The sequence below is a fragment of the Amaranthus tricolor genome, chromosome 3 (genome assembly GCF_026212465.1).
Source record: "Amaranthus tricolor cultivar Red isolate AtriRed21 chromosome 3, ASM2621246v1, whole genome shotgun sequence".
Classification (NCBI taxonomy): Eukaryota; Viridiplantae; Streptophyta; class Magnoliopsida; order Caryophyllales; family Amaranthaceae; genus Amaranthus; species Amaranthus tricolor.
The window spans coordinates 28425989-28450057 of NC_080049.1; the positions used below are offsets into that span (position 1 = coordinate 28425989).

General features: G+C 32.8%; 1 protein-coding gene across 16 annotated transcripts; it reads left to right on the top strand.

Moving 5' to 3' along the window:
- Positions 1-1072: 1072 nt before the first annotated feature.
- On the top strand, positions 1073-23239 carry LOC130808860 (phosphoinositide phosphatase SAC6-like). Of its 16 annotated transcripts, none has more exons than XM_057674387.1 (22): positions 1146-1273; positions 1858-1928; positions 3748-3930; positions 4034-4117; positions 5501-5628; positions 5716-5807; positions 6147-6204; positions 9461-9517; positions 9683-9716; positions 9799-9879; positions 11047-11153; positions 13044-13130; positions 13238-13315; positions 15063-15133; positions 15206-15304; positions 17427-17526; positions 18019-18127; positions 18279-18351; positions 20683-20776; positions 22036-22128; positions 22212-22278; positions 22784-23239. In XM_057674387.1, the coding sequence occupies exons 3-22, from the start codon at positions 3783-3785 to the stop codon at positions 22912-22914; spliced, it is 1791 nt and encodes a 596-aa protein (XP_057530370.1). In that variant the 5' UTR covers positions 1146-1273; positions 1858-1928; positions 3748-3782; the 3' UTR covers positions 22915-23239. The 16 variants fall into 16 exon arrangements, with proteins under 16 accessions (XP_057530362.1, XP_057530363.1, XP_057530369.1 ...); XM_057674381.1 differs by having other exon boundaries at positions 3762-3930; XM_057674382.1 differs by having other exon boundaries at positions 3771-3930.
- Positions 23240-24069: the final 830 nt, after the last annotated feature.

Sequence of the window (24069 nt, forward strand, 5' to 3'; positions counted from 1 at the left end):
TCCTTCTACTTATTTTCATTAGAATGTTTTTTTTATTTTTTATTTTTTATTTATCGAAAATTGTACCATTTCTATAAAGCAATCATTTAAAATCCTATAATAACTTAATTACATATATAAGATTAATAATTTTTTATTTAAATAATTAATAAATTGTACTTGGGAACCTAAAGTCAAATCAAAAGATGTATTAACACTCAATATGTTAGGGAGGATGAATTGAAAAATTTGAAAATTCATGTTTAATTTTTTTCAGGGGTTGACTAATTTTTGTGATCTATTGAAGTGACTAAATCAAATTTTTGACATTTTGATTTTAATGAATCTATGTTGTTACTTGTTAGAGCTGTTTAACTATTATCAAGAATTTATAAACAAATTATATGCCAAGAAATCCAGAGTTAGGTTTGTGAAATCTGTCTTACTTTAGTTACTGACTTACTTCTACCAAATCACTTTTACTTTTAGCTACTCTCTTCATAATCATACTATATATTACAGTAATAGAAGATTTAGACACATATTACTGCAATAAGAAAAGTTTTCTCTGTTAATCATGGTGATGGGCACACTTGCAAGGTTAAATATTTTTGTTAAATAAATAAGTTTTATTTACAATTTTGTTATTTTTTTATCTATTTATTTTGATTGTAATGTTTTTTTGTTTTTTAATTTTTATATTATTGAGCATTGTAACATTGCAATGAAACAATGATTTAAGAGTCATATAATCATACTATATTTTAAAACAATAGAAGATTTAAACACGTGTCACTGCAACAAGAAAAGTTTTCTCTTCCAATTCTTCTAATTAGAATGTTTTTTTATTTTTTATTTTTTATATTACCGGAAATTGTACCATTTAAAATCATATAATAACTTAATTACATGTATAAAATTAATAATTTTTTATTTGTATAATTAATAAATCGTGCTTGACACGGAAAACATATTAGTCACATTTACTCACATTTTTTTTAAAAAAATCATAGGTTTGAGTATCTATTCAATTTTGAGGTCAAAAATAAAAACAAATAAAGTTTCGCTTAAGGAGATTTATGGCAAAGCAAAATTTTCGGGAAAACAAAGGAAAAGGAAAGTGATGATCACTAAATTATTCCAAAAATAATTTTCGCGAATAATCAAATGTTTGTTCCTTTTTGAAAAAAATAAACACAGTCTAATGTTTGTATATTTTAACGACCATTTTTATTTCGTGACGAGCACAAAAAATTCTCGACATCTCTCGACGGTCATCTCCCCGCACATCACGGTAAGCTGATATGATCATTATTTCTTTTTTTATTTTTTGTTTTTTTTCAATGCGAATTTATGTGATTTATCGAGGTGACTAAATCGTATTTTTGACATTTTGATTTTAATGAATCTATGATTTCAGAGCTATTTAACTATTATCAAGAATTTATAAACGAATTATATACTTTTAAGGGAAGAAATCCAGAGTTAGGTTTGTGAAGGAAGCAAGTCGGTGAATGATGATTACAATTATTTTTGATGCATTGTGACCTCTTATGAATAAGTTGTGACTCAACACCTCTGGCTGTTAATTTTTTCATTAATATTATCATCTACGGCATTTTTAAATCAAACTGCCTTAGTTTAGTTATTTCTACGAATCATAAATAATACGAATTTTCACTAATTTTTATATAATAATACGAATATTTAATTAACCATAAATAATAAAAAATTTGATGTTATTTTTTAATTAGGAGCAACTTTTCTTTAATTTTTTTTAAGTAGTAAAGCCAACCGACCTCCCTCACATGTTTTTACTACTTTCTCATTCATCTTAATTGATGTGTTTCACCCAAATTTATTTACAAACAAAAAAAGAGGAAGTTTGATTGAAGAAGAAAGAGGGAGGATAATCAGGCATTTACAACCAGTAAATAACGAAGCAAATGGTAAGCTTGTTTATCTTAATTGCTTTTTTTTTTTTTTTTTACTCAAATTCTTTTACAAACCAAAATTAGGGGTATTTTATACCCAAATTATTTTACAAATCAAAATTATTGTTTACTTTAAAGTTAAATTTTTACAGCCAAAAATTTGTTTGATTTTATGCTACCTTTATTGATTTAATAACTTTGAAGTTTTAGTTTGATGGATCATTCAAAAAAGGAGTTGAAGGGTTATAGTATGTTAGTGGGATGTGTACCATCAGTCCATCACCATAGACTCAAATAAAGGATATTTTTTTTGAGTTAAAAAGCACATGTAGAAGAAGATGGTGGGATAAAATGGACAAAGAAATAGAGAGAAAATAATAGTTAAACCGAGTGAGAAAGGAAATTGGTATACTAGTGGTGAAGAGAAGAAATTAGAGGAAGAAGATGGTATATTAATGGTGAAGGGATGCTGCTGTACTAATGATCATAATATGACTTGTTTAACCGGTTATAAACAGGGATGCTGATGGAAAAATTACATCAAACTTTATATTATTGATGATTAATTTAAAGTCCGTATTATTGTTGGAAAATTTAATATTTTTTCATCTAATGCTGCGAAATAAACTCCATACTGGTTTAAATCAAATAAAAAGTTTATATAAGATTGAAAGTGGAAGGGGTCCTTTTACGCTTAAGTATCTCATATATAAGTCGAAGTACTAAGGCTTCGTCAAAGCCTTCATAGCCTGTAAGTTTTTTTGTCTTTGTTCTGTCCTTTTCTGTTCTTCTCTTCAATTTCTTCCGTTCCTTTTTTTCTTTTCTTGGTGTTGAATTTCGAAGCTTGAGAAAGCTTCAATCTTTGCAAACGAGAACATTGCCGTCGACGATTTGAATCGGACATCGATTCAATCGGGCGAACGAACCCCGATTCGGGCCGATTGAACTGGATCGTGATTTGTGGGTAAAACCACCGAATCATGTGACACAGATACTTATTAATTGGATAATTAGATAGAGGATCAGAAAGTTGTTTGTCATTGTGTAAATTTAATCTAGTGCGTGCTTGACTTGTTGATGCTGCTTGAAAAAATTTTAAGGGGGAGGCTAGAGTCAATCGGAAATTAAATTCTTCCCTATTTTTGTCTTCAAGTTATTTGTTTTAAGTTAGTGATTGTGGCCTTGGAGGCTTATTAGGTATCAGCTCATGTGTAAGACCCTTCAATATCATTTAGTGAATTTATTTAATGGGCAAGTCTAGAAAGTGTATACAATTTCAGTTCATCGTTGTTGCTAAATATACAATGTAAGATAACTAGAAAATAAGATATCAAGGGGTTTATTGTTCATTCAGAAAACCAAAGGGAATCTAATGGCAGTAATTTTATACTTTTATCACAGCTAATTAAGTATACACTTTCAGTTCATTGTCTTTGCTAAGTGTACAATGTAAGGTAGCTAGAAAATAAGATATCGAGGGGTTTATTGTTCATTCACAAAACCAAAGGGATCTAATGGCAGTAATTTTATACTTTTATCATAGCTAATTAAGTAGAACTTGACGGGAGCATTGTACATTCTTTAAACATTAAGGTGTAAAATAAATACAAAAAAAGATCAAGGGATTTTCAACTTTCTAGTTAGAAATTTGGAATATTTCAGAATCTCACGTAATCTAACTAAAGTTTTATGCAAACCTTTGATTTTTATGGCCTACAATCTTAATATTGAATTTTTTTTTGGTTCAATTTCATATTTGCCTCTTTGTATTGTTGCAGTTAAGTAGTCCAATAGTTTGTAGAGTGATGAATCTGTATCATTGTTCTTGCATCAGTCAGTGAATTATAGTTAGTGCAGTGGAAATCAATAATGGCGGGCAAAGGAGAGTCAGGACACAAGTTACATGCAAGAATGAGGCTTTGGGAATTTCCTGATGAGTATGTTGTTGAACCCACGGATGGCACAGGTGGCTCCTTTTTGTCTGTCAGCCGAGTTGATGGTTCCATGAAGCTACTTGGTCTGCCCTTCCATTCTTTTTTTAAAATAATTTTTCTGAATATTATCTGTCTTTTTGCACTTACTGTTTTACTGTTCGATTTCTCTTCCTACTATTTTTCCAGATGAACTTCCACATTGCAGTGCTGTGCGCGTGCCAAAAATACGGACTATCTATGGTGTGATTGGGGTGCTGAAACTATTGGCAGGCAAGTTAGAGTACATGGTTCTCTGAGTTAAAGTCATTTTTCATTCCAATCCATAATCATTACTCTTCAATTGCACAACTTGTTATGTTGACTGATATACAAAAAGCTGTATTGTACCAAATACCGTTACTTTCATTCCCATTCTTTGATCTTCTATAGGCCTGTGGAGGTGAACAAGGCGCATGCTGCACATGCCGCGCATGCCTGGCACATTTTAAAATTTAACCAATAGCATCTTCACTTATGCAAACTTACTCAATGCTCAATTTTTACTCTTTCAAGATACATCCCAGATTCTCAATTCTCAATTAACAATAGTATACAAGATCTGAAGTATCGAACATCTATTATCATCAAGAAAAATACATAATTATATTTACAATTACAAAACCTTGTTTCTTCTTAATATCCACTATTTCTGCTACTTGGATCTATTCAACACTACTTCTGTTATAATGACACAATATATGTTATTCTCCCTTTGTCTCGCAAATAGTTAATCCTTTCTATGAGGGATGCTCTGAAAGAATTTCTACTTACAAGAAGTATTCTAAAGTACATCCCTTTTTTATATGTTTTAAGTTGTCATAACCATTACTTTTTTCGAGAAGTGGTTAGAATGAAAAATAACCTAATCAACATTACCTATTTCGAAATAAAGCAACTTGGTCATCCTATATGTTGGGCTAGTGGACTAGGGAGTATATTATTATGCTGATATGAGTGACATTTATACCCTTTTTTTTTTTTTTTTTTTCCCCTTGTATATGGTTTCGCTAAATTTATGAATATTGTAAGCTTTTGGTATGTGTGTTTTGTGGGGAGGGTGGTGCCTGGTGGCATAATGCAAAATATCGTTTGATTACTTTATAACAACCATATTTCAAAGGTTTTTAAAATAATATAATTGCAATCAAAATATAGGCGAGACAATCTCGAAACCTCCGGATCAATTGCTAAAGTCGTTTTGCGATCGTTTGAAACTATATATTTTGCACTATGCTTGGTAGTTTCCTTTTAGTTCATGAGTAGCTAAAGTAAGAGTAGCAAAAGTTAATTGGCTTCTCTCAAGATTCTGAGTATAATCGAAGGTGCTCGTTCATAGGGCGTGAATGAACAAGAAAATTCCAGTGTATTTATTGACATTCGGTTTGATATTGAAAGTTTGTCAAATACTAATGTGGCTTGTACTCTCATCAAAGGAACCTTTACACGGACTTGCTAGTTTCTTGATGTTTTGCTCTTATGTAGGAGCAGTTAGTCAAAGTTATTTTATGCTCAACAAGTGCATGTAATCACTGATATAGACTTATAGGTGTAAAGCACGAATTAATTTTTGGTGCCTCTTCCCTGGTTGATCCATACTTGTGTTCAACATCGCAGGGCAATATCTATTTGTTATAACTGAATGCCAATGTGTGGGATCTTATTTGGGGCATCCTATCTATAAAGTTTCATCTATGAAGATTTTGCCCTGTGATCATTCTCTTAAGAGGTCCCCAGAAGAGCAGGTGATGATAAAGAATTTTCTTTTCCAATTTTTTCTTCACTTTTTAAAGTGACAGAAGTTCACCCTTTAAACTTACAAACATTGGCAGAAAAGGACAGAGGCTGAATTTTCCTCTCTTCTAAATGCGGCTGAGGGGACTCCTGGGTTATTTTTCTCTTATAATGCAAATCTAACTCTGAGGTATCTTTATTGTTCATGTTTTTATTTTTTTTTCTTTTCTTCTCTTCTGTATTCTTTTAAGACGTTAAGTACATTTCGACAAGAAAGATGTAGAATTTCAGCAAGTAGTAACAAGCCTTTTCAGAAAAGTATCAGAAACAGAATACAGATACGGAGAATATTTGGAATCAGGCTGAGTTTTTGTGAAGCGATATCTTTTTAGGTTTTTGGCCAAGGGGAGAGGTGGCTCTTATAAAAACACTTGAGGGACATCAGATGCTGTCAAAAGTGTCAATTCTAAAACTACTACTACGAAGAAAATTACTGCTTTGCTGAACTTCTTATATCTGTCTATTGTAGTATGCAGAGATTGCATGATTTAGGAGATGAATCAAAGACTATCCCTCTTTGGAGACAGGTAAACTTCATGATTTTTTCAACATATGTATTGTTGTTAGTTATATGAAAAGATTACACTCTTGATTAAAGGGATCCTCCATTACTTACGTGGCTGATCTTACTTGATGAGCTTATTGTATGCTATTCACATCTATCGCAAAGGTATTATGAAGAAAGTATATTTTATCATTAAGTTTTCATATTGTCTATATCAAAACATTGGTCACATTTGAGATTCATGTTCAATATGCACCAACTTTGAATTGTCAATATACTTATTAAGCAGATGAAGATATGATGGTATGTGGTGTAAAAGTAGGATAATTTTGAGCATCTCTTCAGGAATATGTATTCATGAAATAATGTTAGGGATGAGTCTCAATCTTCAAATTGCAACTTAGCAATTAGACAGCATGTGTGCTTCAATGGGGTGTGAGACTCAATGACCAAAGATGAACTCCTCTGTCCCACTCAATTTGTCCATTTTTCATTTTACTTCGTCCAATGCATTTGCCCCAATTCTAGTTTTGGATATGAACCCGCCACTTTTACTCCATATTCTCTCTTATTTTCTAAATACCCCACTACTTTAACCCATAATACCCAACTCTTAGTCTTTGTGCCAAAAGTAAATGGGGCAAAATGGTTGGGATGGAAGAGTATTATAGTAATTTGCTGTGTATTTCTAGTTTTAACCTACTACTGATTCTAACCAAAATAGAATAAATCTTAGTTTTAATTCCATTGAAGTTGTAATTCTAACCTGAGTGGAATCCTAACTTTTATCTTACTGGAACAACTTAGCTTAATTAAATTAGCATATTAATCTGAAGCTGATTGAGCATCAACTTGGATTACTAATTTAAGAAGAATGGCGGACCCACTATTTTCGAATTAGGGGTGCAATATTGAAAAGCGATATGTTAATACAATAAACTATCTCAAAACTTTTCAGAAGAATTGTAGTAGTTGCAACTCATATTTTATTGAAATAAAAACAATGTACATTATTACAATATTGTCAACAAATTCTCAAGATTGGAAAATTTTTTCCATTAGTTTTATCACTCATACCTAAAAAAAATCTATATAAATGACTAGACAATCATTTAGCAATTGATCTTCCATACTATTGGGTACTTTATTTTTATGGTAGTCATTGAAATTCCTCAGAAATTAAATTCGGGATTTTATTCTTAAAAAATATGACTTTTTAACCGTTTTTGAGACTGGGGGTGCATTGCACTCCCTTGAACCTATGGTTTGTTGATGATGCTTATGCACAATATGTGTTTAGTTCATTCCTTTCGCCCATTGCCATATTTTTCTATTTGTCAGAAGACAGTCTTGGCACTGCCCCTAACTTGAAATGTTTTAAGCTCCTTTTTTGGAGAATGAACCATACTCATAAGTTAAACATACCATCAATGATCACTATGTTAGACTCAAACCTCTTGCACCTATATGAATATCAGTGCACATGGTTCTAAAGAAGGGTGTGAGCTGATAGGATTGTTTTAGGTGCTGCAAAAAGAGATTATTTTTGGTTTCTAGTGGTAATTTTTGGGCATGTAGGCTTGGTTTTTTAAAGGTTGTTTTTATATGAATTTATTAACGTTTAGTCTGAAAATTTCTGGTTTGTTAGAATGCAACAAAAATCTGGTTTTGAAAGGTTAAGATACGAGTAGAAGTTTTGATTCTCTAAATTAAGATGTAAAATGCTGGGATTCTCTTAGGAGGGTTTGAAAGCTCAGTTATTATGGTTGCCAAGTCCAACGTAGTGCCATGCCTACTTTTACACTTGGTGATATTGTTGCGTGTACAATTGTTTTTTCTGACTTTTCATTGTTTCTCTTTATATCTCTTTTTAGTCTTTTTTCTTTGAAGTTTCGGATGGGACGCTAATAGTCATGTGAAAGTGTATTTCATCTTTTATCTTTTGTTTTGCTTATTATCTGTTGTCTGTTTGTGTGTAACTTTGTATTCTGTTAACTTAGACTTATTGGCATGTACATCTATTTTCTCAATAAAGTAGTATCTCAAAAAAATTTTTAATAAATTAAGTCATTTATGTTTTTATCAAATGAAGCTACTTGTACGATAGTACCTACAATTTTTACAGTAATTGAGGGCTTAGTTTTAAAAAGCTCGCCTTGGTGCGCCTACGGTTAGCGCCTTGGGCTGGCGATTGGTTGGGCCTCTTGATAGGGCTAGACAAGACGATTCTTTAAGGAGAGTGCTTCAGATGAGAGTGTCACATAGCAGCTAAAGCAAGCGCCCTTGAGTGTTTTAGAGCGTCTTTTGGTCTTAGCCTCAAAATAAGCGTATCTGACATCCACCACATATATTTTCTCTTCGTTATTTCTGTTCTCTCTTTTTGGGATAATTTTAGGATGTTAATTAGTTTTTTTTTTAATTTTTATTTAGGGCGCCTAACTCCCAAATGCTAGGCGTTGCCTGTTGCTTAAAACCTAGACTCTAGGATCTTTTAGCCATGGAATTAAAATGAGGCTGTTACGTTACATAAAGCCTGCTTTTCAAACTTTAGAATCCCTTACGTTACATAAACTAGAATAGTTGACCGGTGAACTAAAAGACCAGTTATCCGTTGAAACAAAATTTTAAATCCATTCAAGTGCTAGAATTTTTGTGGGTATGATATCATCAATTGTGAGAATTTCATATAGTGGTTTTTGCGGCCTGCGTTTGGTAGTCAGTTTTTAAATGGTGGGAATGATAATGGAAAGTTAGCGTAATTTTGGTAGAAATATTTCTCAACAAGTTTAATGGACATGCTTGTTCTCTCTCAACAATCTCATTTTCTTCACAACATTCATTCCAATGCATTACCATTTGAAAATGTGGTATTAGGTGGTAATGGAAAATTATGAACAATTTTTTTTATGATCAAAATTTTATTACCATGGGAATGACATGACATAATACATATCATGAAAATTTGCACTACATATTATTCCCATCACCACTACTTAGTATCAATAACCAAACTGGCCGTTGGTGTATTTGGTTAGATTAGAATGGATGTGTATATTATGGGAAATCCACTTGATTATGGGGTTTGCTTTGGGAACGAGTGTCAGTCTTTTGCCTTTTGTGTGCTAAGGCTTTTGGGGCATCAAGATTCAAGCCATCAAGGTGCTATCAATTTGGGAGATTTGAGAGACTCAATTTAATTCAATAGCACGTATGCTTAAAAATGGCCAACTTTGTGAGCTTCATTACAATGTTTGATATATATATATTGTTTGCTGCAGGCTGACCCAAGATATTTATGGAACAATTATATGATGGAAGTTCTTATTGATAACAAGGTTTGTTGATTTCTGAAATGATGCATCTTTTGGTGTTACTAAAATACAATTACTGCTACAATGCTACTAATGATATTCACTGTTACTCTAATTAGGACTAGAATTCTTGATATTGCACTGCTATTATTATTGAATAAGTGATGAGGAGCCCTTGTTGTTTTGCAGCTTGATCAATACTTACTTCCCATCCTGCAAGGAAGTATCCTTTTTAGTTTTTCTTTATATGGAAGTCACTTTGTTGGTCTCTTGCTGTTTCAATAGTTTACTTAACTGTCCACTAGGTTTCCATCACTTCCAAGCTGCTATTGGGAAAGATATAATTGATGTTACTTTGATTGCACGTAGATGTAACAGGAGGACTGGTATGCATATTTCATTTCTTCATTCAGAGTTTTCTGTACTTCTTCCTTTTGTCCGGTTTGTGCGTCTCTTTGGGGTGTTATTAGTCTTTAGAGCACCTAGTGACTCCTAAACTCGATGTAAAGTACAAATCTGGTAATGCATCAAACAAGCTGTGTTGGAAATTTATTTGAAGCCCTACTCTTAATGGTTTGGGATGAAAAATAATACTGTGAACCATATTAATTTCACCACTTTTATAGCTTATTGTTATAACATACATAAATGATGCTTTCCCTGGTCCATTTATCTAAAAGTAAATGACAAGTAACTATATTGATCTCACTGAAATTGAAAACACAGAAACAATGCTAGACATCCCTTGGAACTTGAAGTTCTTATTAACTTATTATGCACTGCCTCAAACACCAGATAATTGTTTATTAGCCAGTGGAAAAAGGATACTTTGAAGGTTTTCTTATATTGACAGTCTAGTTGGTCTATCTTTTTTTAACCTAAGATAGTTGAGGTATCTTTACTTCAAATGCTTTGTGAATTGAATTACTGTTTTGATGTGGTGTTATTCTGTTGATGGAACTAGGTACCACTTTGTGTACTTTTCGAAGGTAGTTTATTTTGGAATCTACTTTGCAACACAAATGGCGAGATGTAGTTACTAATTACTATGCAGTTTTGACTTCTGACAAGCATTCTTTTCTTTTCTTTGTCATTTTGGAGAAGGGGATTCGGGGTGGTTTTTGTTCCAACTAACGCTCGTAGAAGTTTCCTACTACGTAATGTTTGCATCATTCCATAAGCTACTCATTTGGTTTTGTCTCCAGATGATTAAATTTTTCTTGAGTCATTCATGTGTTTTTTAATGCTTTGATGCAATTTAGTGTAGCTAAACTGATGGATTTGATGACTCATGACATCACGATATCTCATTTACAGTCTTTTTTTGTTGAAGAAACATTTAATGGATTTGTATACTGTTTCCTTTGTTCAGACTTGTAGGCCTAGCTTTGGTTGCATGCTTCTCTTTGAGAATTTTTAACACGTTAAGGAATAGAAGCATGAAGATACCTGATTTACATTTCAATTATTTCCAAGTCTTAACTGTAGGATATAGGGTTTGTCTCCTTTTACCAATAGTGTAATAATCATGAAGTGCTCAAATTTTTTTAAAGGTACTCGAATGTGGAGAAGAGGAGCTGATCCTGATGGTTATGTTGCTAATTTTGTTGAAACCGAGCAAATTATGCAGTTAAATGGTTATACAGCATCTTTTGTGCAGGTAACAAGTAACATAATTTTTCAAGTTATATTTCAAGTACTTGTCAGGCAATGTGAATGATTAAGGATTAAGTGTGCTATTATGGAATAAATGATTTGTTGCATTGTTGAATACAGGAGCCCATGTATTTGTCAAATTTGTTCAACATAAAGTCGATATTTTTCATAATTGTTTATTTACAAATATTTCCTCTTCCTAGCAAGGCTATTATCTGCTCTTAAGCAAACACTGTCAACTCTCTTCTGTTGTTGACATCCAAGCACATATACGTATACTTGGAATAAAAATGAGATCGCTCCGTTACGTAACGGCCGCTTTGTAGTGGATTTTGAGATTACCTTCCGGAGAATCCTCATTACGTACATGTGCGGACCTAGGTGCCCTCATGTGTTCGCATTTAAGGGCACTGGCCTTTTTAAAAAAATGATGTTTGCTTGGAACTGGATTCAAACCTGCAACTTGAAGATTGGAAGGTAGGCACAATCCGACCTGAGCTAGCATGTTAACTATAACAGTCCTTATCAATTCAAATTTGTAATGAGTACATCACGCAAGCTACTTCACCCAATCGAGACATGTTCGACCCAATCTATGTTTCTAGAATTTGGTGAAGTTTTGAGTTTCGTTTAAGATTTCAGTGAAGTGCACCCAAGCTGATGAAGCTAGTGTTGTTTGTAACAGAGTTGCTTGTGGAAAATATCAAGTGAAACGTGAAATGATGAAATCATGAAAGTTTGTTAGTACAATAGTAATGAGTGAGCAAAGCAACTAAATTGTACTAAAAGGAGAGTAAAGCTGTGAGAAAAGATTATTGAACCATGTATTGAGAGAAGTATTTACATGAATAGTCCCATGTTTCTCAAATGTTATGGAGTTGTAATTTTACTCTGATTTTACAACTTGACTTATTGGTTACTAATTTGTGTTTGTTTGTGTCTAGTTTTGTGCTTAATTGTTGCAATCCTAGCTTTTTGAGTTTGTTCTGAGGGCTACTCTGAACAGATTTTATTTGTAGTGGACATGTAGGAGTGATCAAAACAAGAGGGATGAAATTTTAGTACATAAATCCATTATTCATCAAAGATTAGCATGCTAAAATGTTGGATTAAACTAGTATATTTTCTAGATCTGGTGATAGAGAGTAAGTTCACCCTATGATGTGATAGTAATATTAATGATGTATATGCCAGAGAAGAACAGTCTGTATCTTTTTGTGAGAAGCACGTTAGTTCCTCTTCTTTTATGGCCAATTTTTCTAATGTATTAAGTACCAAATTTTCACTTTAGTCATTAGTCATGACATTTTCCAGAATATTGCATTGTTGGTTAATGGTTAGTGCTTTTACCAGAATGTTGGTATAGTAGAAGTCCGCTGTAGGAATCAAGTATGTACTTCAAACAAAAAAGAATTAAAATTGAAGTGAGTTCCTCATGCTTTCTTTTTCAATCAAGGAAAATGTGAGCAGTGAACACTGATATTTCTGTTCTCTGCATTTATGTATTTCTCTTTGTACGTAGGGTGTAAATATCAGTAATATCATGTTATGAATTGGCAAGGTGGGGATACTATAGGAATGACAAATTATTATGTTAAGAGAGTTGCCCGTAGAGGAAGAATATTAGCAGACAATTAGAGATGAAGAGATTTTGAATGGAAAGGAGAAATGCTATAAATAATGGTATATTATAAACAATAAGATATCTGAATAATTATTTGTTTTTTTATTAGCTTCTTAGCTCATTGGGATAGAATCACACATCTAGGATGTCTGAAACCTCTTCTTTATAATCTGTAATTTCAGTTTACTATATTATTACCATCAACTTTATCATTTTATTATCTTTAAGCTATGTCATCTATTGCATATCATTTCTGTATGATGTCTGCAGGTACGTGGGTCAATGCCATTCTTGTGGGAGCAAATTGTTAATCTTAAATATAAACCAAATTTTGAAATTGTGAAACCAGAAGAAGCGGTGAGTCTCTCTTCTTCTTGTTGGGAGAGAGAGGGCGGAACATTTTTAAAAATAACCAATATGACTTTTAACTTACAGATTTTTTTTTTAAATTGTGCCTTGTGCAGCCCGGAGTTGCTGATCGGCATTTTCTGGACTTGAGGAAAAGATATGGTGCTGTGGTAGCTGTTGACCTAGTCAATAAGGTGTGTCCTATCTTTCTATTATGTTGATCGGATGCATATTTGATTCAAATTGTAGAATACTACTATTTTATGATACAAATATCTCCATATTATTCGATTTATTATTCTACGCAATTCTTATAATTTCTTTCGGTCTGTGAAAACCATACAAATTCAAATTAAATCAAATCTCACCAACTAGGCTATTAATAGATACATGTGATCAGTTACTGTCAATTTAATAAATAAACATATTTCTTTTTAGTTTTGCCTTTTTAAATTACAACATGAGCAATACATTGATTATATATGTTAGTATATTCTTCCGACCACTCAATATTGATAAACTCAAACAAAGTTAAAAAAAAAATCTGCTAAATGCTGCTTGAGGTTTTTTGCAGTCTAATAACTCCCAAATGTTTTTTCAAAAAAATTTTTCCACACTATGAGTTAAGTGATTCCTTTCTTCACATGACATAAATCTTCAAGTAAACCGTTTTCCATAAAATAACCATTGGAAGCATAGTGCAATATTGCGGTGAGCCAGTGACGAGGGTAATGTGTTTGTCGGCCACCCAATTTTTTCCAAGTCCATGAGATAGCCCTTGGACCGGAATAGAACACAATTTTTTAAAACCTTTACAACTCGGGTAATATTGATTCAGTAGAATTGGCGACCTTTACGCTTAGGGTATTGGTTCAGAAGAATTGAAAATCTTTATATGATACGTTGCGACCTTGTTTTTGCACTTTAACTTCAAGCACCATGTTCATGGTAATATTTATTCCTAAGAGATCATTGACGGCGATATTTGATTTTTATATCACATTACTCTGGTTGGATCATTGTGTTGGCCTAGATATTTACACTCCCATTTCAAATGATGTTTTTCCCTCTGTGTCGCATCAACTTCTTCCTTGCTCTATACTTGCATTTTGTCCAAGTTTTCTTCACTCTATGTACTGCCAAATGTTTTATTGACATTTAGCAATTATTCAATGAATCTTTTACTAAATTAAATGTGAGAATTTAGAAGGAATGGAGAGACTATTAAATCCAAAACTCATGTTTGTATTAGTTAGAAGATCATAATCTTAATGACTAGACTAATTCTGAAACGTAATAAACATTGTTAATGTAATGTTGATAGTTCAGGCTCTTTTTCATCATTTAAGTTAAAGTTTATGTTGTCGAAATTATTGATGAAATGTACATCATTAATAATTAGAAACATTTAGTGAGACAATTAAAAATAAATGTCATTTATAGAAAGCATAAGCCCTTTTGTATTTATCCTTTCTGCTTGTGAAACTTCCTTTTCCAATTGGCTTTGTTTTGTGGGATAGAGTTGGAGCAGATTAGTAAGAACTTATCAGGATTTTTGTTGACCTGTTGTAATGTATAAAAGTCCAAGATATGAAAACTTTTCATTATCTTTCTTAATTTTATCTGTATGTTTTAGTGTTCTTGTTCTTTGTCAGATGAATTTATCTGCATTTTGAAAACAGGATGGATAGACACGGGACTTCTAAATTATAGGAATTTAGAGAAAGATTCTTGTTATAATTTTTTTTCCGTACCAGGAAGCACTTTCTGAAATTATTTTTTCCACTTCCTGAATGATACTTGTGTATACAAACACAAACTCTAGATTTTCATTTGGTCAGACACCATTTTTCAGATACTCTGGGCTTGTTCACTAGTACCCTGTGATTGCACTTGATTTGTGTAATTTATCTTCTATGAGAAATATTCTCTTTTTTTCAGCATGGAGGTGAGGGCCAGTTATGTGAGATGTATGGGAATGCTATGCAGTCGATTGTTAATGAAGATATAAGGTGTGTGACTTATTATTTTTGTCCCTTTAATGCAATCTATCTTTTTGCTAACCTTTAAGTTCCTTTGTGTAGATATTTGCACTTCGATTTCCATCGTATTTGTGGACATATTCATTTTGAACGACTCTCTATGCTGTATGATCAAATCTCAGAGTTTTTGAGCAAAAACAGGTAGTGATATTTTTGGGCTTGATTATCTATTTTGAACTTCCATTTCTGTTGTGCCTTTTCAACTTTTCCTTTACATATTCTTGTGATCGCATTTTCTTGTCTTGTTGGGATTGTGGGTACTTTTTGAAGATTTGCACCTCTGAGTACATTTTCATAATAGGTGCTTATATAGTTGCTTTTCCCCCTAATTCTATATATCCCACAATCCTAAAAGTTCATACAAGATCTAATAATTACTCCCATCCCATAGTGAAAAAAAGTGGTTTTAGCCGCGAGCATGCTAACCGTCATGGTGATGCAATAACGGGGGCATAGTGCAAACGTGATATAACGGACGCGAACGCGTTAACATACATGGTGATGCAATAGCGGAGTGACACAGTTATCGTAACACCAAATATTTGTTGAAAGCATGAGATATCCCTAGAAACAGCCCAAAACGCCGATGTGGGAAATTCTGGTTCAAATTTTATGAGAATCTTTACAACCTTGTTGATGTGATGCAACCTTATTTTTGCGGTGATACAAGTATACAACTGTGTACCACCAAATAACGACCAAGATTAAATCATATGATATCCTATTAACAATCTAAAATACTTTTTCTAAACCTTTGCGATTCAAGTAATAGCATTTAGTTCAATATATTTTAAAACCTTTATGTTTCCGCGTCAGTGGCGGATCCAAAAAAGGAACTTTGTGGAAGCACAATTGATAAAAAATAATTCAATAAAAAATTCAAAAAATCATAAAATATATAAATATAAGAATAATTTTTTCAATTCAACTACACTTCAAGCAATTAAATATAAAAATATATAAATTATCTACTACATAATCATTTAATATAAAGACTACATCATATGCACAAAACAAAAAGGGATAATGGTTTAAATATATATTGGAAAATGTAAGTGCATTAATTAAGATTTGTTGTACAGTTAGACATATATTAATTACAATCAAAATCCCCTATTAATTAGGAAAGTGGGAGAGCACAGATGGTTTTACCCTTGCCTTGCATCCTCTAAGTTGTGGGTTCAAAAACTGTCTGTGGCATATATGATTTTTTTTCAAAAAAAGCGGTGCCCTCACGTGCGGTTACATTAGGGCACCTAAATCCACCCTTGGTTTGCGTTGTTTTGACATTGCGGTGGTGTCGTTGCTGGATAAACCTCAAATTATACTAGTGTATGAACTAGCAACCAATGGTAGATGATTATTGGAAATATGTTTAACTTGTATATGCTTCATTATTTAAGATATGGACCTGTAGGATCATTGGTCTAATTGCTTCATGTAACAAGTGCGAGTATCACTAGTGCCAAAAACCTATAGGGTAAACCTGCTTTTCTGGGTAAGACTGTGTATATGCTTCATAAAGTGAAACCTAGAAAAGAGTAGGAATCAGAGCAATAAGCACTCTCACATTTACCTTAGGGTCAATGCTCTTATTTTCGGGTAAAGTACCTAGATTGTTATACCTTCAGGAACAAGAACTACAGAACATTCTAATACTATACTATAAGGATAATTTTTGGCCTCTCTGAGAATTATGAAACCAGAAGTTTGAGCAAAAATTCTAGCATTCAAACTCTTTTGATACTTGTATTCTTGCTTACTATTGATGCCACAATATAAGGTATTGAGGTTAGTGGGATAGAAAAGCTTTAGATTACTCCCTCCTATTCAACCTATTAGTCTCATTTCAATTTGCACAAATATCAAGAAAATGATTGAGACCACTTAAAAAGCTGAGAGGAATGAGACATTTAAGGTGATTTATCAGAAAAAACTTGCCCAACCAAAAGGAATGAGACGATTAAGGGTGACTTAGCCAAAAAGGTAAATGAGACGATTAGGGAGTATAAAATAACATGGAATAGTGGAATATGCAAATTGTAATTCAAAAGAAACTACCGAAGATAATAATTCAATTTTACAACTACTGGAGTTGGAGTGGACAAGGCTTTACCTAAAAGAATTTTCTGGCTGAAAATTCTATAATGATTATTAATGTTTGTGAATTGATGGCAGAAATTTTTTAGTCCTGCACAATGGATCTCCTTGAGTTTTTAAACGTGTGAATCTGATCAGTGCTATAATTGGCTTTTTGTTATAGGTATCTTCTGCTTAATGAAAAAGGTGAAAAACTAGAAGAGCAAACTGGCGTTGTGAGGACTAATTGTATTGATTGCTTAGATCGTACAAATGTGACACAGGTGTGCTTGTTGAGTTGTTTCTGCTGAACTAGTCAGAGTAATCTAAAATGTAAATTTTTTGCTGAACTTTTTTAGTTTTACCCCAATGCCATTAAGTGGCTCCCACCTAGGGTGAGGTTTGGGAGAATCTGGTGTATGCAACCTTACTCATGTTAAGAATTACACTAACAAAGAAGTTGTTTTCAATTAACCCTTGGTAGCAAACGTCATGTGCAACTTCATATAAATAAAAAGTACACATAATTTGATGACTCATTTTAATTTCATCCATCATAATCCAAAACCAAAGAACTACAAATTTATGGCCCCATCAATATATTAATTTTTTTGTTGAACTTTTTTTAGTGATGTTTAAAAATGTTTTCCTCTGTGTATCTAACTCAATGTAATTCTTGCCATTACAATCTCATAATCAATGTGTTAATACATTTGATATTACTTGTTAATATCATCTTGTTGGTCTCTCCTCCGTGACATGTGTGTTGGTAACAGAGCATGATAGGGCGAAAAATATTGGAATCTCAATTAAGACGCATTGGTATTTTTGGGGCTGAAGAGACCATTAGTGCTCATCCGAACTTTGATGATAATTTTAAGATATGTGAGTTCTATTGTTTTCCTTATAGTGTCGTTCATGTATATTTTGTATATACATTGTGTTGTATTTCTCAAAAGCTTTGGGTTCCTCACAAAGGATAATAATAATCAAAGTTTTGTGTTATTATTGACTTCATTGTTTCTCTCTCTTTTAGTGTGGGCTAATCATGGGGATGATGTGAGCATCCAGTATTCTGGCACCCCAGCTTTGAAAGGAGATTTTGTTAGGTACATGATCTATTTCTGGTGATGGATACACATTATGCTCTAATAAATATAGTTGTATGTGGATTTCGCATTAGAACTCAAATGAATATAGTTGTCTAACTTCCTCTGTTGATAAGCTTTGGAATGTAATTTTATCATCGTCATTTGTGAGGAAGGTTCTATTTGACAAATTTTTTTAATCCTCAATAAATATTGTAGATTGAACTTTTTGTCATATGCAATCGCCCCATTGGAAGAATAAAGCTTAAATTTAAGGATGAATCAGATTCTTAAACTTAAAAGATAGGAGTACTTAAATTTTGCTGATAAATTCGTTGAAGTAACAGATTAGAGTGAGGAGCATGCAAATATAACTTGGACGAAGATGAAGAATTGTATCATTCGTGTGGCTTAGGGCATTTTAGCTGAAGTAAAGAGTGGTATGATAGTGGAAAAAGGATATACTGTGGTGGAATTGAGGAAATAAATGTCGCAATAAAGAAAAAGAATGAATGTTGTATGGTTTAGAAAAATATAGGATTGAGAAGAACATCGGAAAATACAAGGAAGCCAAAACTAAGATAAAGGAGCGGTATATGTGACAAATTTATGTGTATGACGAGGTATACGACAAGTTCGACTCGAGAGGAGAAAAGATTTTTTATAAGATGGCTAAAAGCAGACAAGCAATTAGAAAAGATCTTATTAGGGTGAAGTGTGTTAAGGATAAAAATACATAACATTCTTGTCCAAGATAAAAATATCAATATGGAAAAACTACTTTGACCAGTTGTTCAATATATGTCACAGACTCACAGGCAGCAAGAGACATCTTGATGGAACACGTGGAAGAGAACTGAGAAGTTATGAGACAAATAGACTAAGTATAGGTGCAAGGAACTAAGAAAAAATTAAGCAAAAGAAAGTAGCTAGTCTGTACGATATTCCTAGTGGTGTTGTGAATTTTTAGGGCGTTCAAGATTAATTTGCAACTAATCACATGATACGAAATCAAATAATATACCAAAAGACTAGAAAATAAGCACTACAATGCCATTTACAAAAAATAGAAGGGATATCCAAGATTGTTTTATCCACTGAGAAATTAAACTTATAAGGCACTCTATGAAATTATGGGAAAGGATTAATGCGTAGAAAATCTGCATGAGATACCGTTGCACAAGCATTTCTAGAAACCTATTTGGCTTTATGCAAGACAAGTCATTTGATGTGCCAACAAATGAAGTACTATAGGTCAAAGGAAAAGGATTTTTATTGATCATTATAAGGCCTATGGCAGTATAAAGGGAAGTAATTTAATTAGTTATGGAAAAGAAAGGAATGCCACTTACGAATATCAATATAGTTAAAGATATGTATAAGGAAGAACAAACCAATGTAAGGACATTCGTACGACCAGCTATAGATTTCCTAATCACACTTGGTCTACATTAAGTTTCTTTTGTAAGCCCTTTTCTTCTTTCCAACAAACCTAGATGAGATTATAACAAGACCCAAAGAAAGGAACCTAGAGGCTACCAAGGCGAGAGTGAGGCAATAAGCCTGCCACTGCGCTTGTAATTGCACCCAAAAAAAAAAAAGATCATAGACACAAACCATACCGTAACTTAAACAACCAAGATCCAACAAACAACTCCTACCCCAAAACAAGCTAGACTCCTCCAAAGGCCATCTAAGCCCTTTTTACTATGTAGTTTATTATAGCTATAAGTTTACTGTTTCCGACAAAAGCCAACCATCTTTGAATGTTGTTTTTCCTTGATTTTGCAGGGCTTATGTGGTTCTCCTTGTTTAATGGAAGTTTCTTATCTAGAAAACAAAATATTCATAATGATGTTTCCTTTCAAGTGTTTGTATTTCTGTTTTATCTATTATCATATTTATGTTGCTTTTTTTTTGAACTTTTTTATGCATTGAAACTTATGTTCTTTTGGTTCTGGTAAAGCATCATGATTTTGTAGCAAGTATAATGGGTTTTTTAATGCTTGATCTTTGTGTAGTATTAAGTTTTATCTCTTTTAATCCTCCCCCCTCTCTACTATACATAAGCCTTTTTGGATTAGCTCATTTGACATTTTTGCGCATCTTAAAATGTTGATCGTTTTGATAATTTATGAGAACATTTTGTTTTCTGCTAATCAATTTTCTTACTGATTATATTGTCAAGTTTATGGTACATTTAGAATCCTTTGAACCTTTTGCCACTTAATGGCCGACATATTGTCATTATCATTTTGCAAGCAAATTATGACACTTGCTAATGATATAAATAGTAATACGGAAAGGTGGACTAATCTGAAAACTGGTTTTGTGCGACTATGTAATTTACAGATGTGGAAAGCGTACAATTGAAGGTATTCTTAAGGATGGATTTAACGCTCTTGCTAGATATTATCTGAACAACTTTTGTGATGGAACAAGACAGGTTCATAATCTTTCCTTGTATACTCTTGTGTAACTTCAGCATTTGATTTATAGTATCTATTCATTTGCTTCTTCTCTATTTCTCCTATCGCACTAAAGTTATACATTAAAAGAACGAATGGCAATAATAGTATGATTTTGGGTTGGGAAAGGAAAGGGTGCAATGTCACTACAACAGAAAAAAGGCGCATGGGAAACTATTTAGGGGACGTTTGAGTCACAAACTGTTATGGGTTTTATATTAGGAATGAAGTAATGGTGTTATGGGGTTGGGACCTCATTCTTAATCCCAGTTTGGTTCAATTTTTAATTTCTAATTTTTTTAAAAGCATCAATGCTAGTACTCAACTTGTCTATTTGCATTCAAATGCTTCAAACATAAAAAACCTCAAGAAGATTATCATTAGCTCAGCTTAGTTCATCTATCACTTGTTGTGAATTGTGTCTAATTGAAGTTGTGAATTTGTGATTACAAAAAAATGAAAGAAGTTGAAGTTGTGATTAAATTAAATATCCAATTTGCCAATTAAACTCTATTATCAAGAAGAGCAACATGTCAATGTTGCTAGGCTCGTCGAATTCAAACAAATAATTTTATGGAGATGGGTGAATTCTATTTCTTCTTAAACTAAGAACTTTTTAAAAGAAGGATTGTTATGAGTGTTCAATTTTAGTGGTATTTGCGGAATTCAAAGCAACGATGAAAAGGAGACAAGAGACTTATGTCATTTCAGTCAAACTTGACCTACATCCACAGGTGAGGAGATGGGATCTTTTCTTTAATGAAGTAGCCTCAGTTTTAAGTATCAAAAAGTACGGCAATGGTCCATCAAACAATAGCCATAAGAGGATCTATCAATGACGTAATATCCAACCTCAATAGCCTTGTAATCCTTTGATTATTATACAAAAGACTTGTATATTAGCTGTCAATAAACCAAGCCTTGTCTTGATCGACAAAAAGTAGGAAACAAAATAAGGACAGTCGTAGCTGCCACCAGACTGCGGCAACAAACCCAATGAGGACGTAGTGGCCACTGAGACCACAGCCGATCCTTTGTCCAAATTGATGCTTCAAATTGTTCTTGCTGATGAATCTGAAATTTAAGGAATATTCACAACAATTGAAATGAATTCTGCAGCATCGTCATATTTTAGTTTCGTGCAGTTGCATATACTTTTTAGGTTTGCTATATGACGTCTTAACGTTCGTTATGTTGGATTACATAGTTATTTTTTAACGATTTGTCATTTTTGCAGGATGCAATCGATCTTGTACACGGAAACTTTATTGCTTCTGTTAGCCGAGATACAAGCAATCAACTTCAAAAGGGAAGCCTTGAGACTCTAGCTGTGAGCGTAAACTATTAGTTATTTCTCTAAATTAATTCTTACTTTATCCACGTATTTAAGGAGTCGATATTTTTGTGTCGCAGTCTCTTCCTATAGCTCTTTCCCTCGTCTTGGCCGCATTCTTTTTTTCGATCCTGTCTCTGAAGCAAGGTGCGTGTAACATTTTACTATTGATGCGCATTAGACTTATCTCTAAAATAAACAAAAATTACTAGATTTCAAGCAATCATGATAGATATCAATATGTTCAACTGACAGCTCGACTATTGAGGGATTTGTTACCTTTTTGATATAGCTTCGCGTAGTCTAAAGGGGTAACCTAAAAATCTTTGACTTATTCAACCTGTTGAATTAAATACTCTTATCGTGTTATTTTGTATCAAATGATTCCAAAATTGCAGATATATTAATTTAAATACCAAAATTTCAATGAATCCTTCTCGTCATAGTGCAAATATTTAGATTTCATGTATGATTGCTCGTGCCATTTCATATCTAAGGGAAGAAACCATTTGCTTTTATTTCTACGACTTGTCCAAAGTCCACACCTGTTATTTCTGTTATCATTTACATAATATAGCTAACATCTGTAGAGGAGATAAAACCCGCTTGCATTGAGATTCATCTGCTCTTTTATCTGTTTCAATGTTAACAGTTCGACATAGTTGGTGGAACCTCTTTTTTTCACTTATGTGGGCAAGCGTAACCGTTGCTATAGCTGCATTTGTGAGAGCCAATGGCCGAATGTTCTGCAATCGACCCCGTCTGCATAAGCCTCGACGCTGATGGAGATACAAAATATTTTCAAATAGGACGATTCATTTGCAAGTTATTGATTGCTTCTTGCACCATTTTCTGTCATTAAATTTAGTGATGGCATTTTAGTTTTTTGTTCCTATTTGATTCATATTCATTTTCTATATGATTGGGGTTTTCTGATAGGCAGCTCTCCTTATGGCCATTCTGGCACTGTAAATTAAGTTTGGGTGAAGCCCACGAGTGCTTCTTTGTTATACTGAATACTACCTTACTTTTTCTTGATGTGTGGATGAATACTACACTTGCATTTTATACCCTCGAGGTTTACAAATATATTCATATATTTTTTCAATATCCTCCAAAGTTAATTGTGTTTGTGAGACGGTCTTAGCCGTGCAACTGGCCTAGACCCAATAATTTTTTAAAAATATTATGACATAGTAATTTTAAGACTTAAAAGAATGATTGTAAGACTTAAAAATCCAATTTTAAGACTTAAAATGTCAAGTTCAAAGTTTTTAATATGAACTTTAATGTTAAATTATCCTATTTTAAAGTTGAAATGAAAATTTAATGTCCAACAATTGGTCTTTTAAGCTAAAATGTAATATTCCGTGACTTAAATGTCAATTTCAAATCTTTGAAAATGGTCTTTTAAGTCTTTAAATTAGTCTTTTAATTCTTGAAATTAACATTTTAATTTGTAAAATTGGTAAAAAGCCAATCAGACGCGTCTCACCCAAGTTTTTGTGTTATATTGCAACTTCTATTTGATTCAATTTTCTGTGCTATAAGGTGGACTTCCAGTTTAGAGATTATTGAACTGAGTCCAAGGCTCTAAGCAGAACAAACTGGATGTGTGAAAGTCACAACTCACAAGTTAGCTCCAAAGGTTTAGCCTAATATGTTAATTAACCCCAAACCATTATAATGTAGTAAATTACCCTTTTAACTATCAGAATTTGCGCAATTTGGAGTGATTGTTCGTATTTAAGTGTTCTATTTTATGTTAATGTGAGATTAATCTCTCATCTTTATTACTACTTCGCGGAGAATGAATAAGGACATTGCCTTCGAATTATATGTTTTTTCATTCCAAAATGGTATTTGATTGACTAAAATTTGATATCATGAAATTAAAAGAATATGCAATTCAGTCATCTCTGCAAATCTAAATCAAGT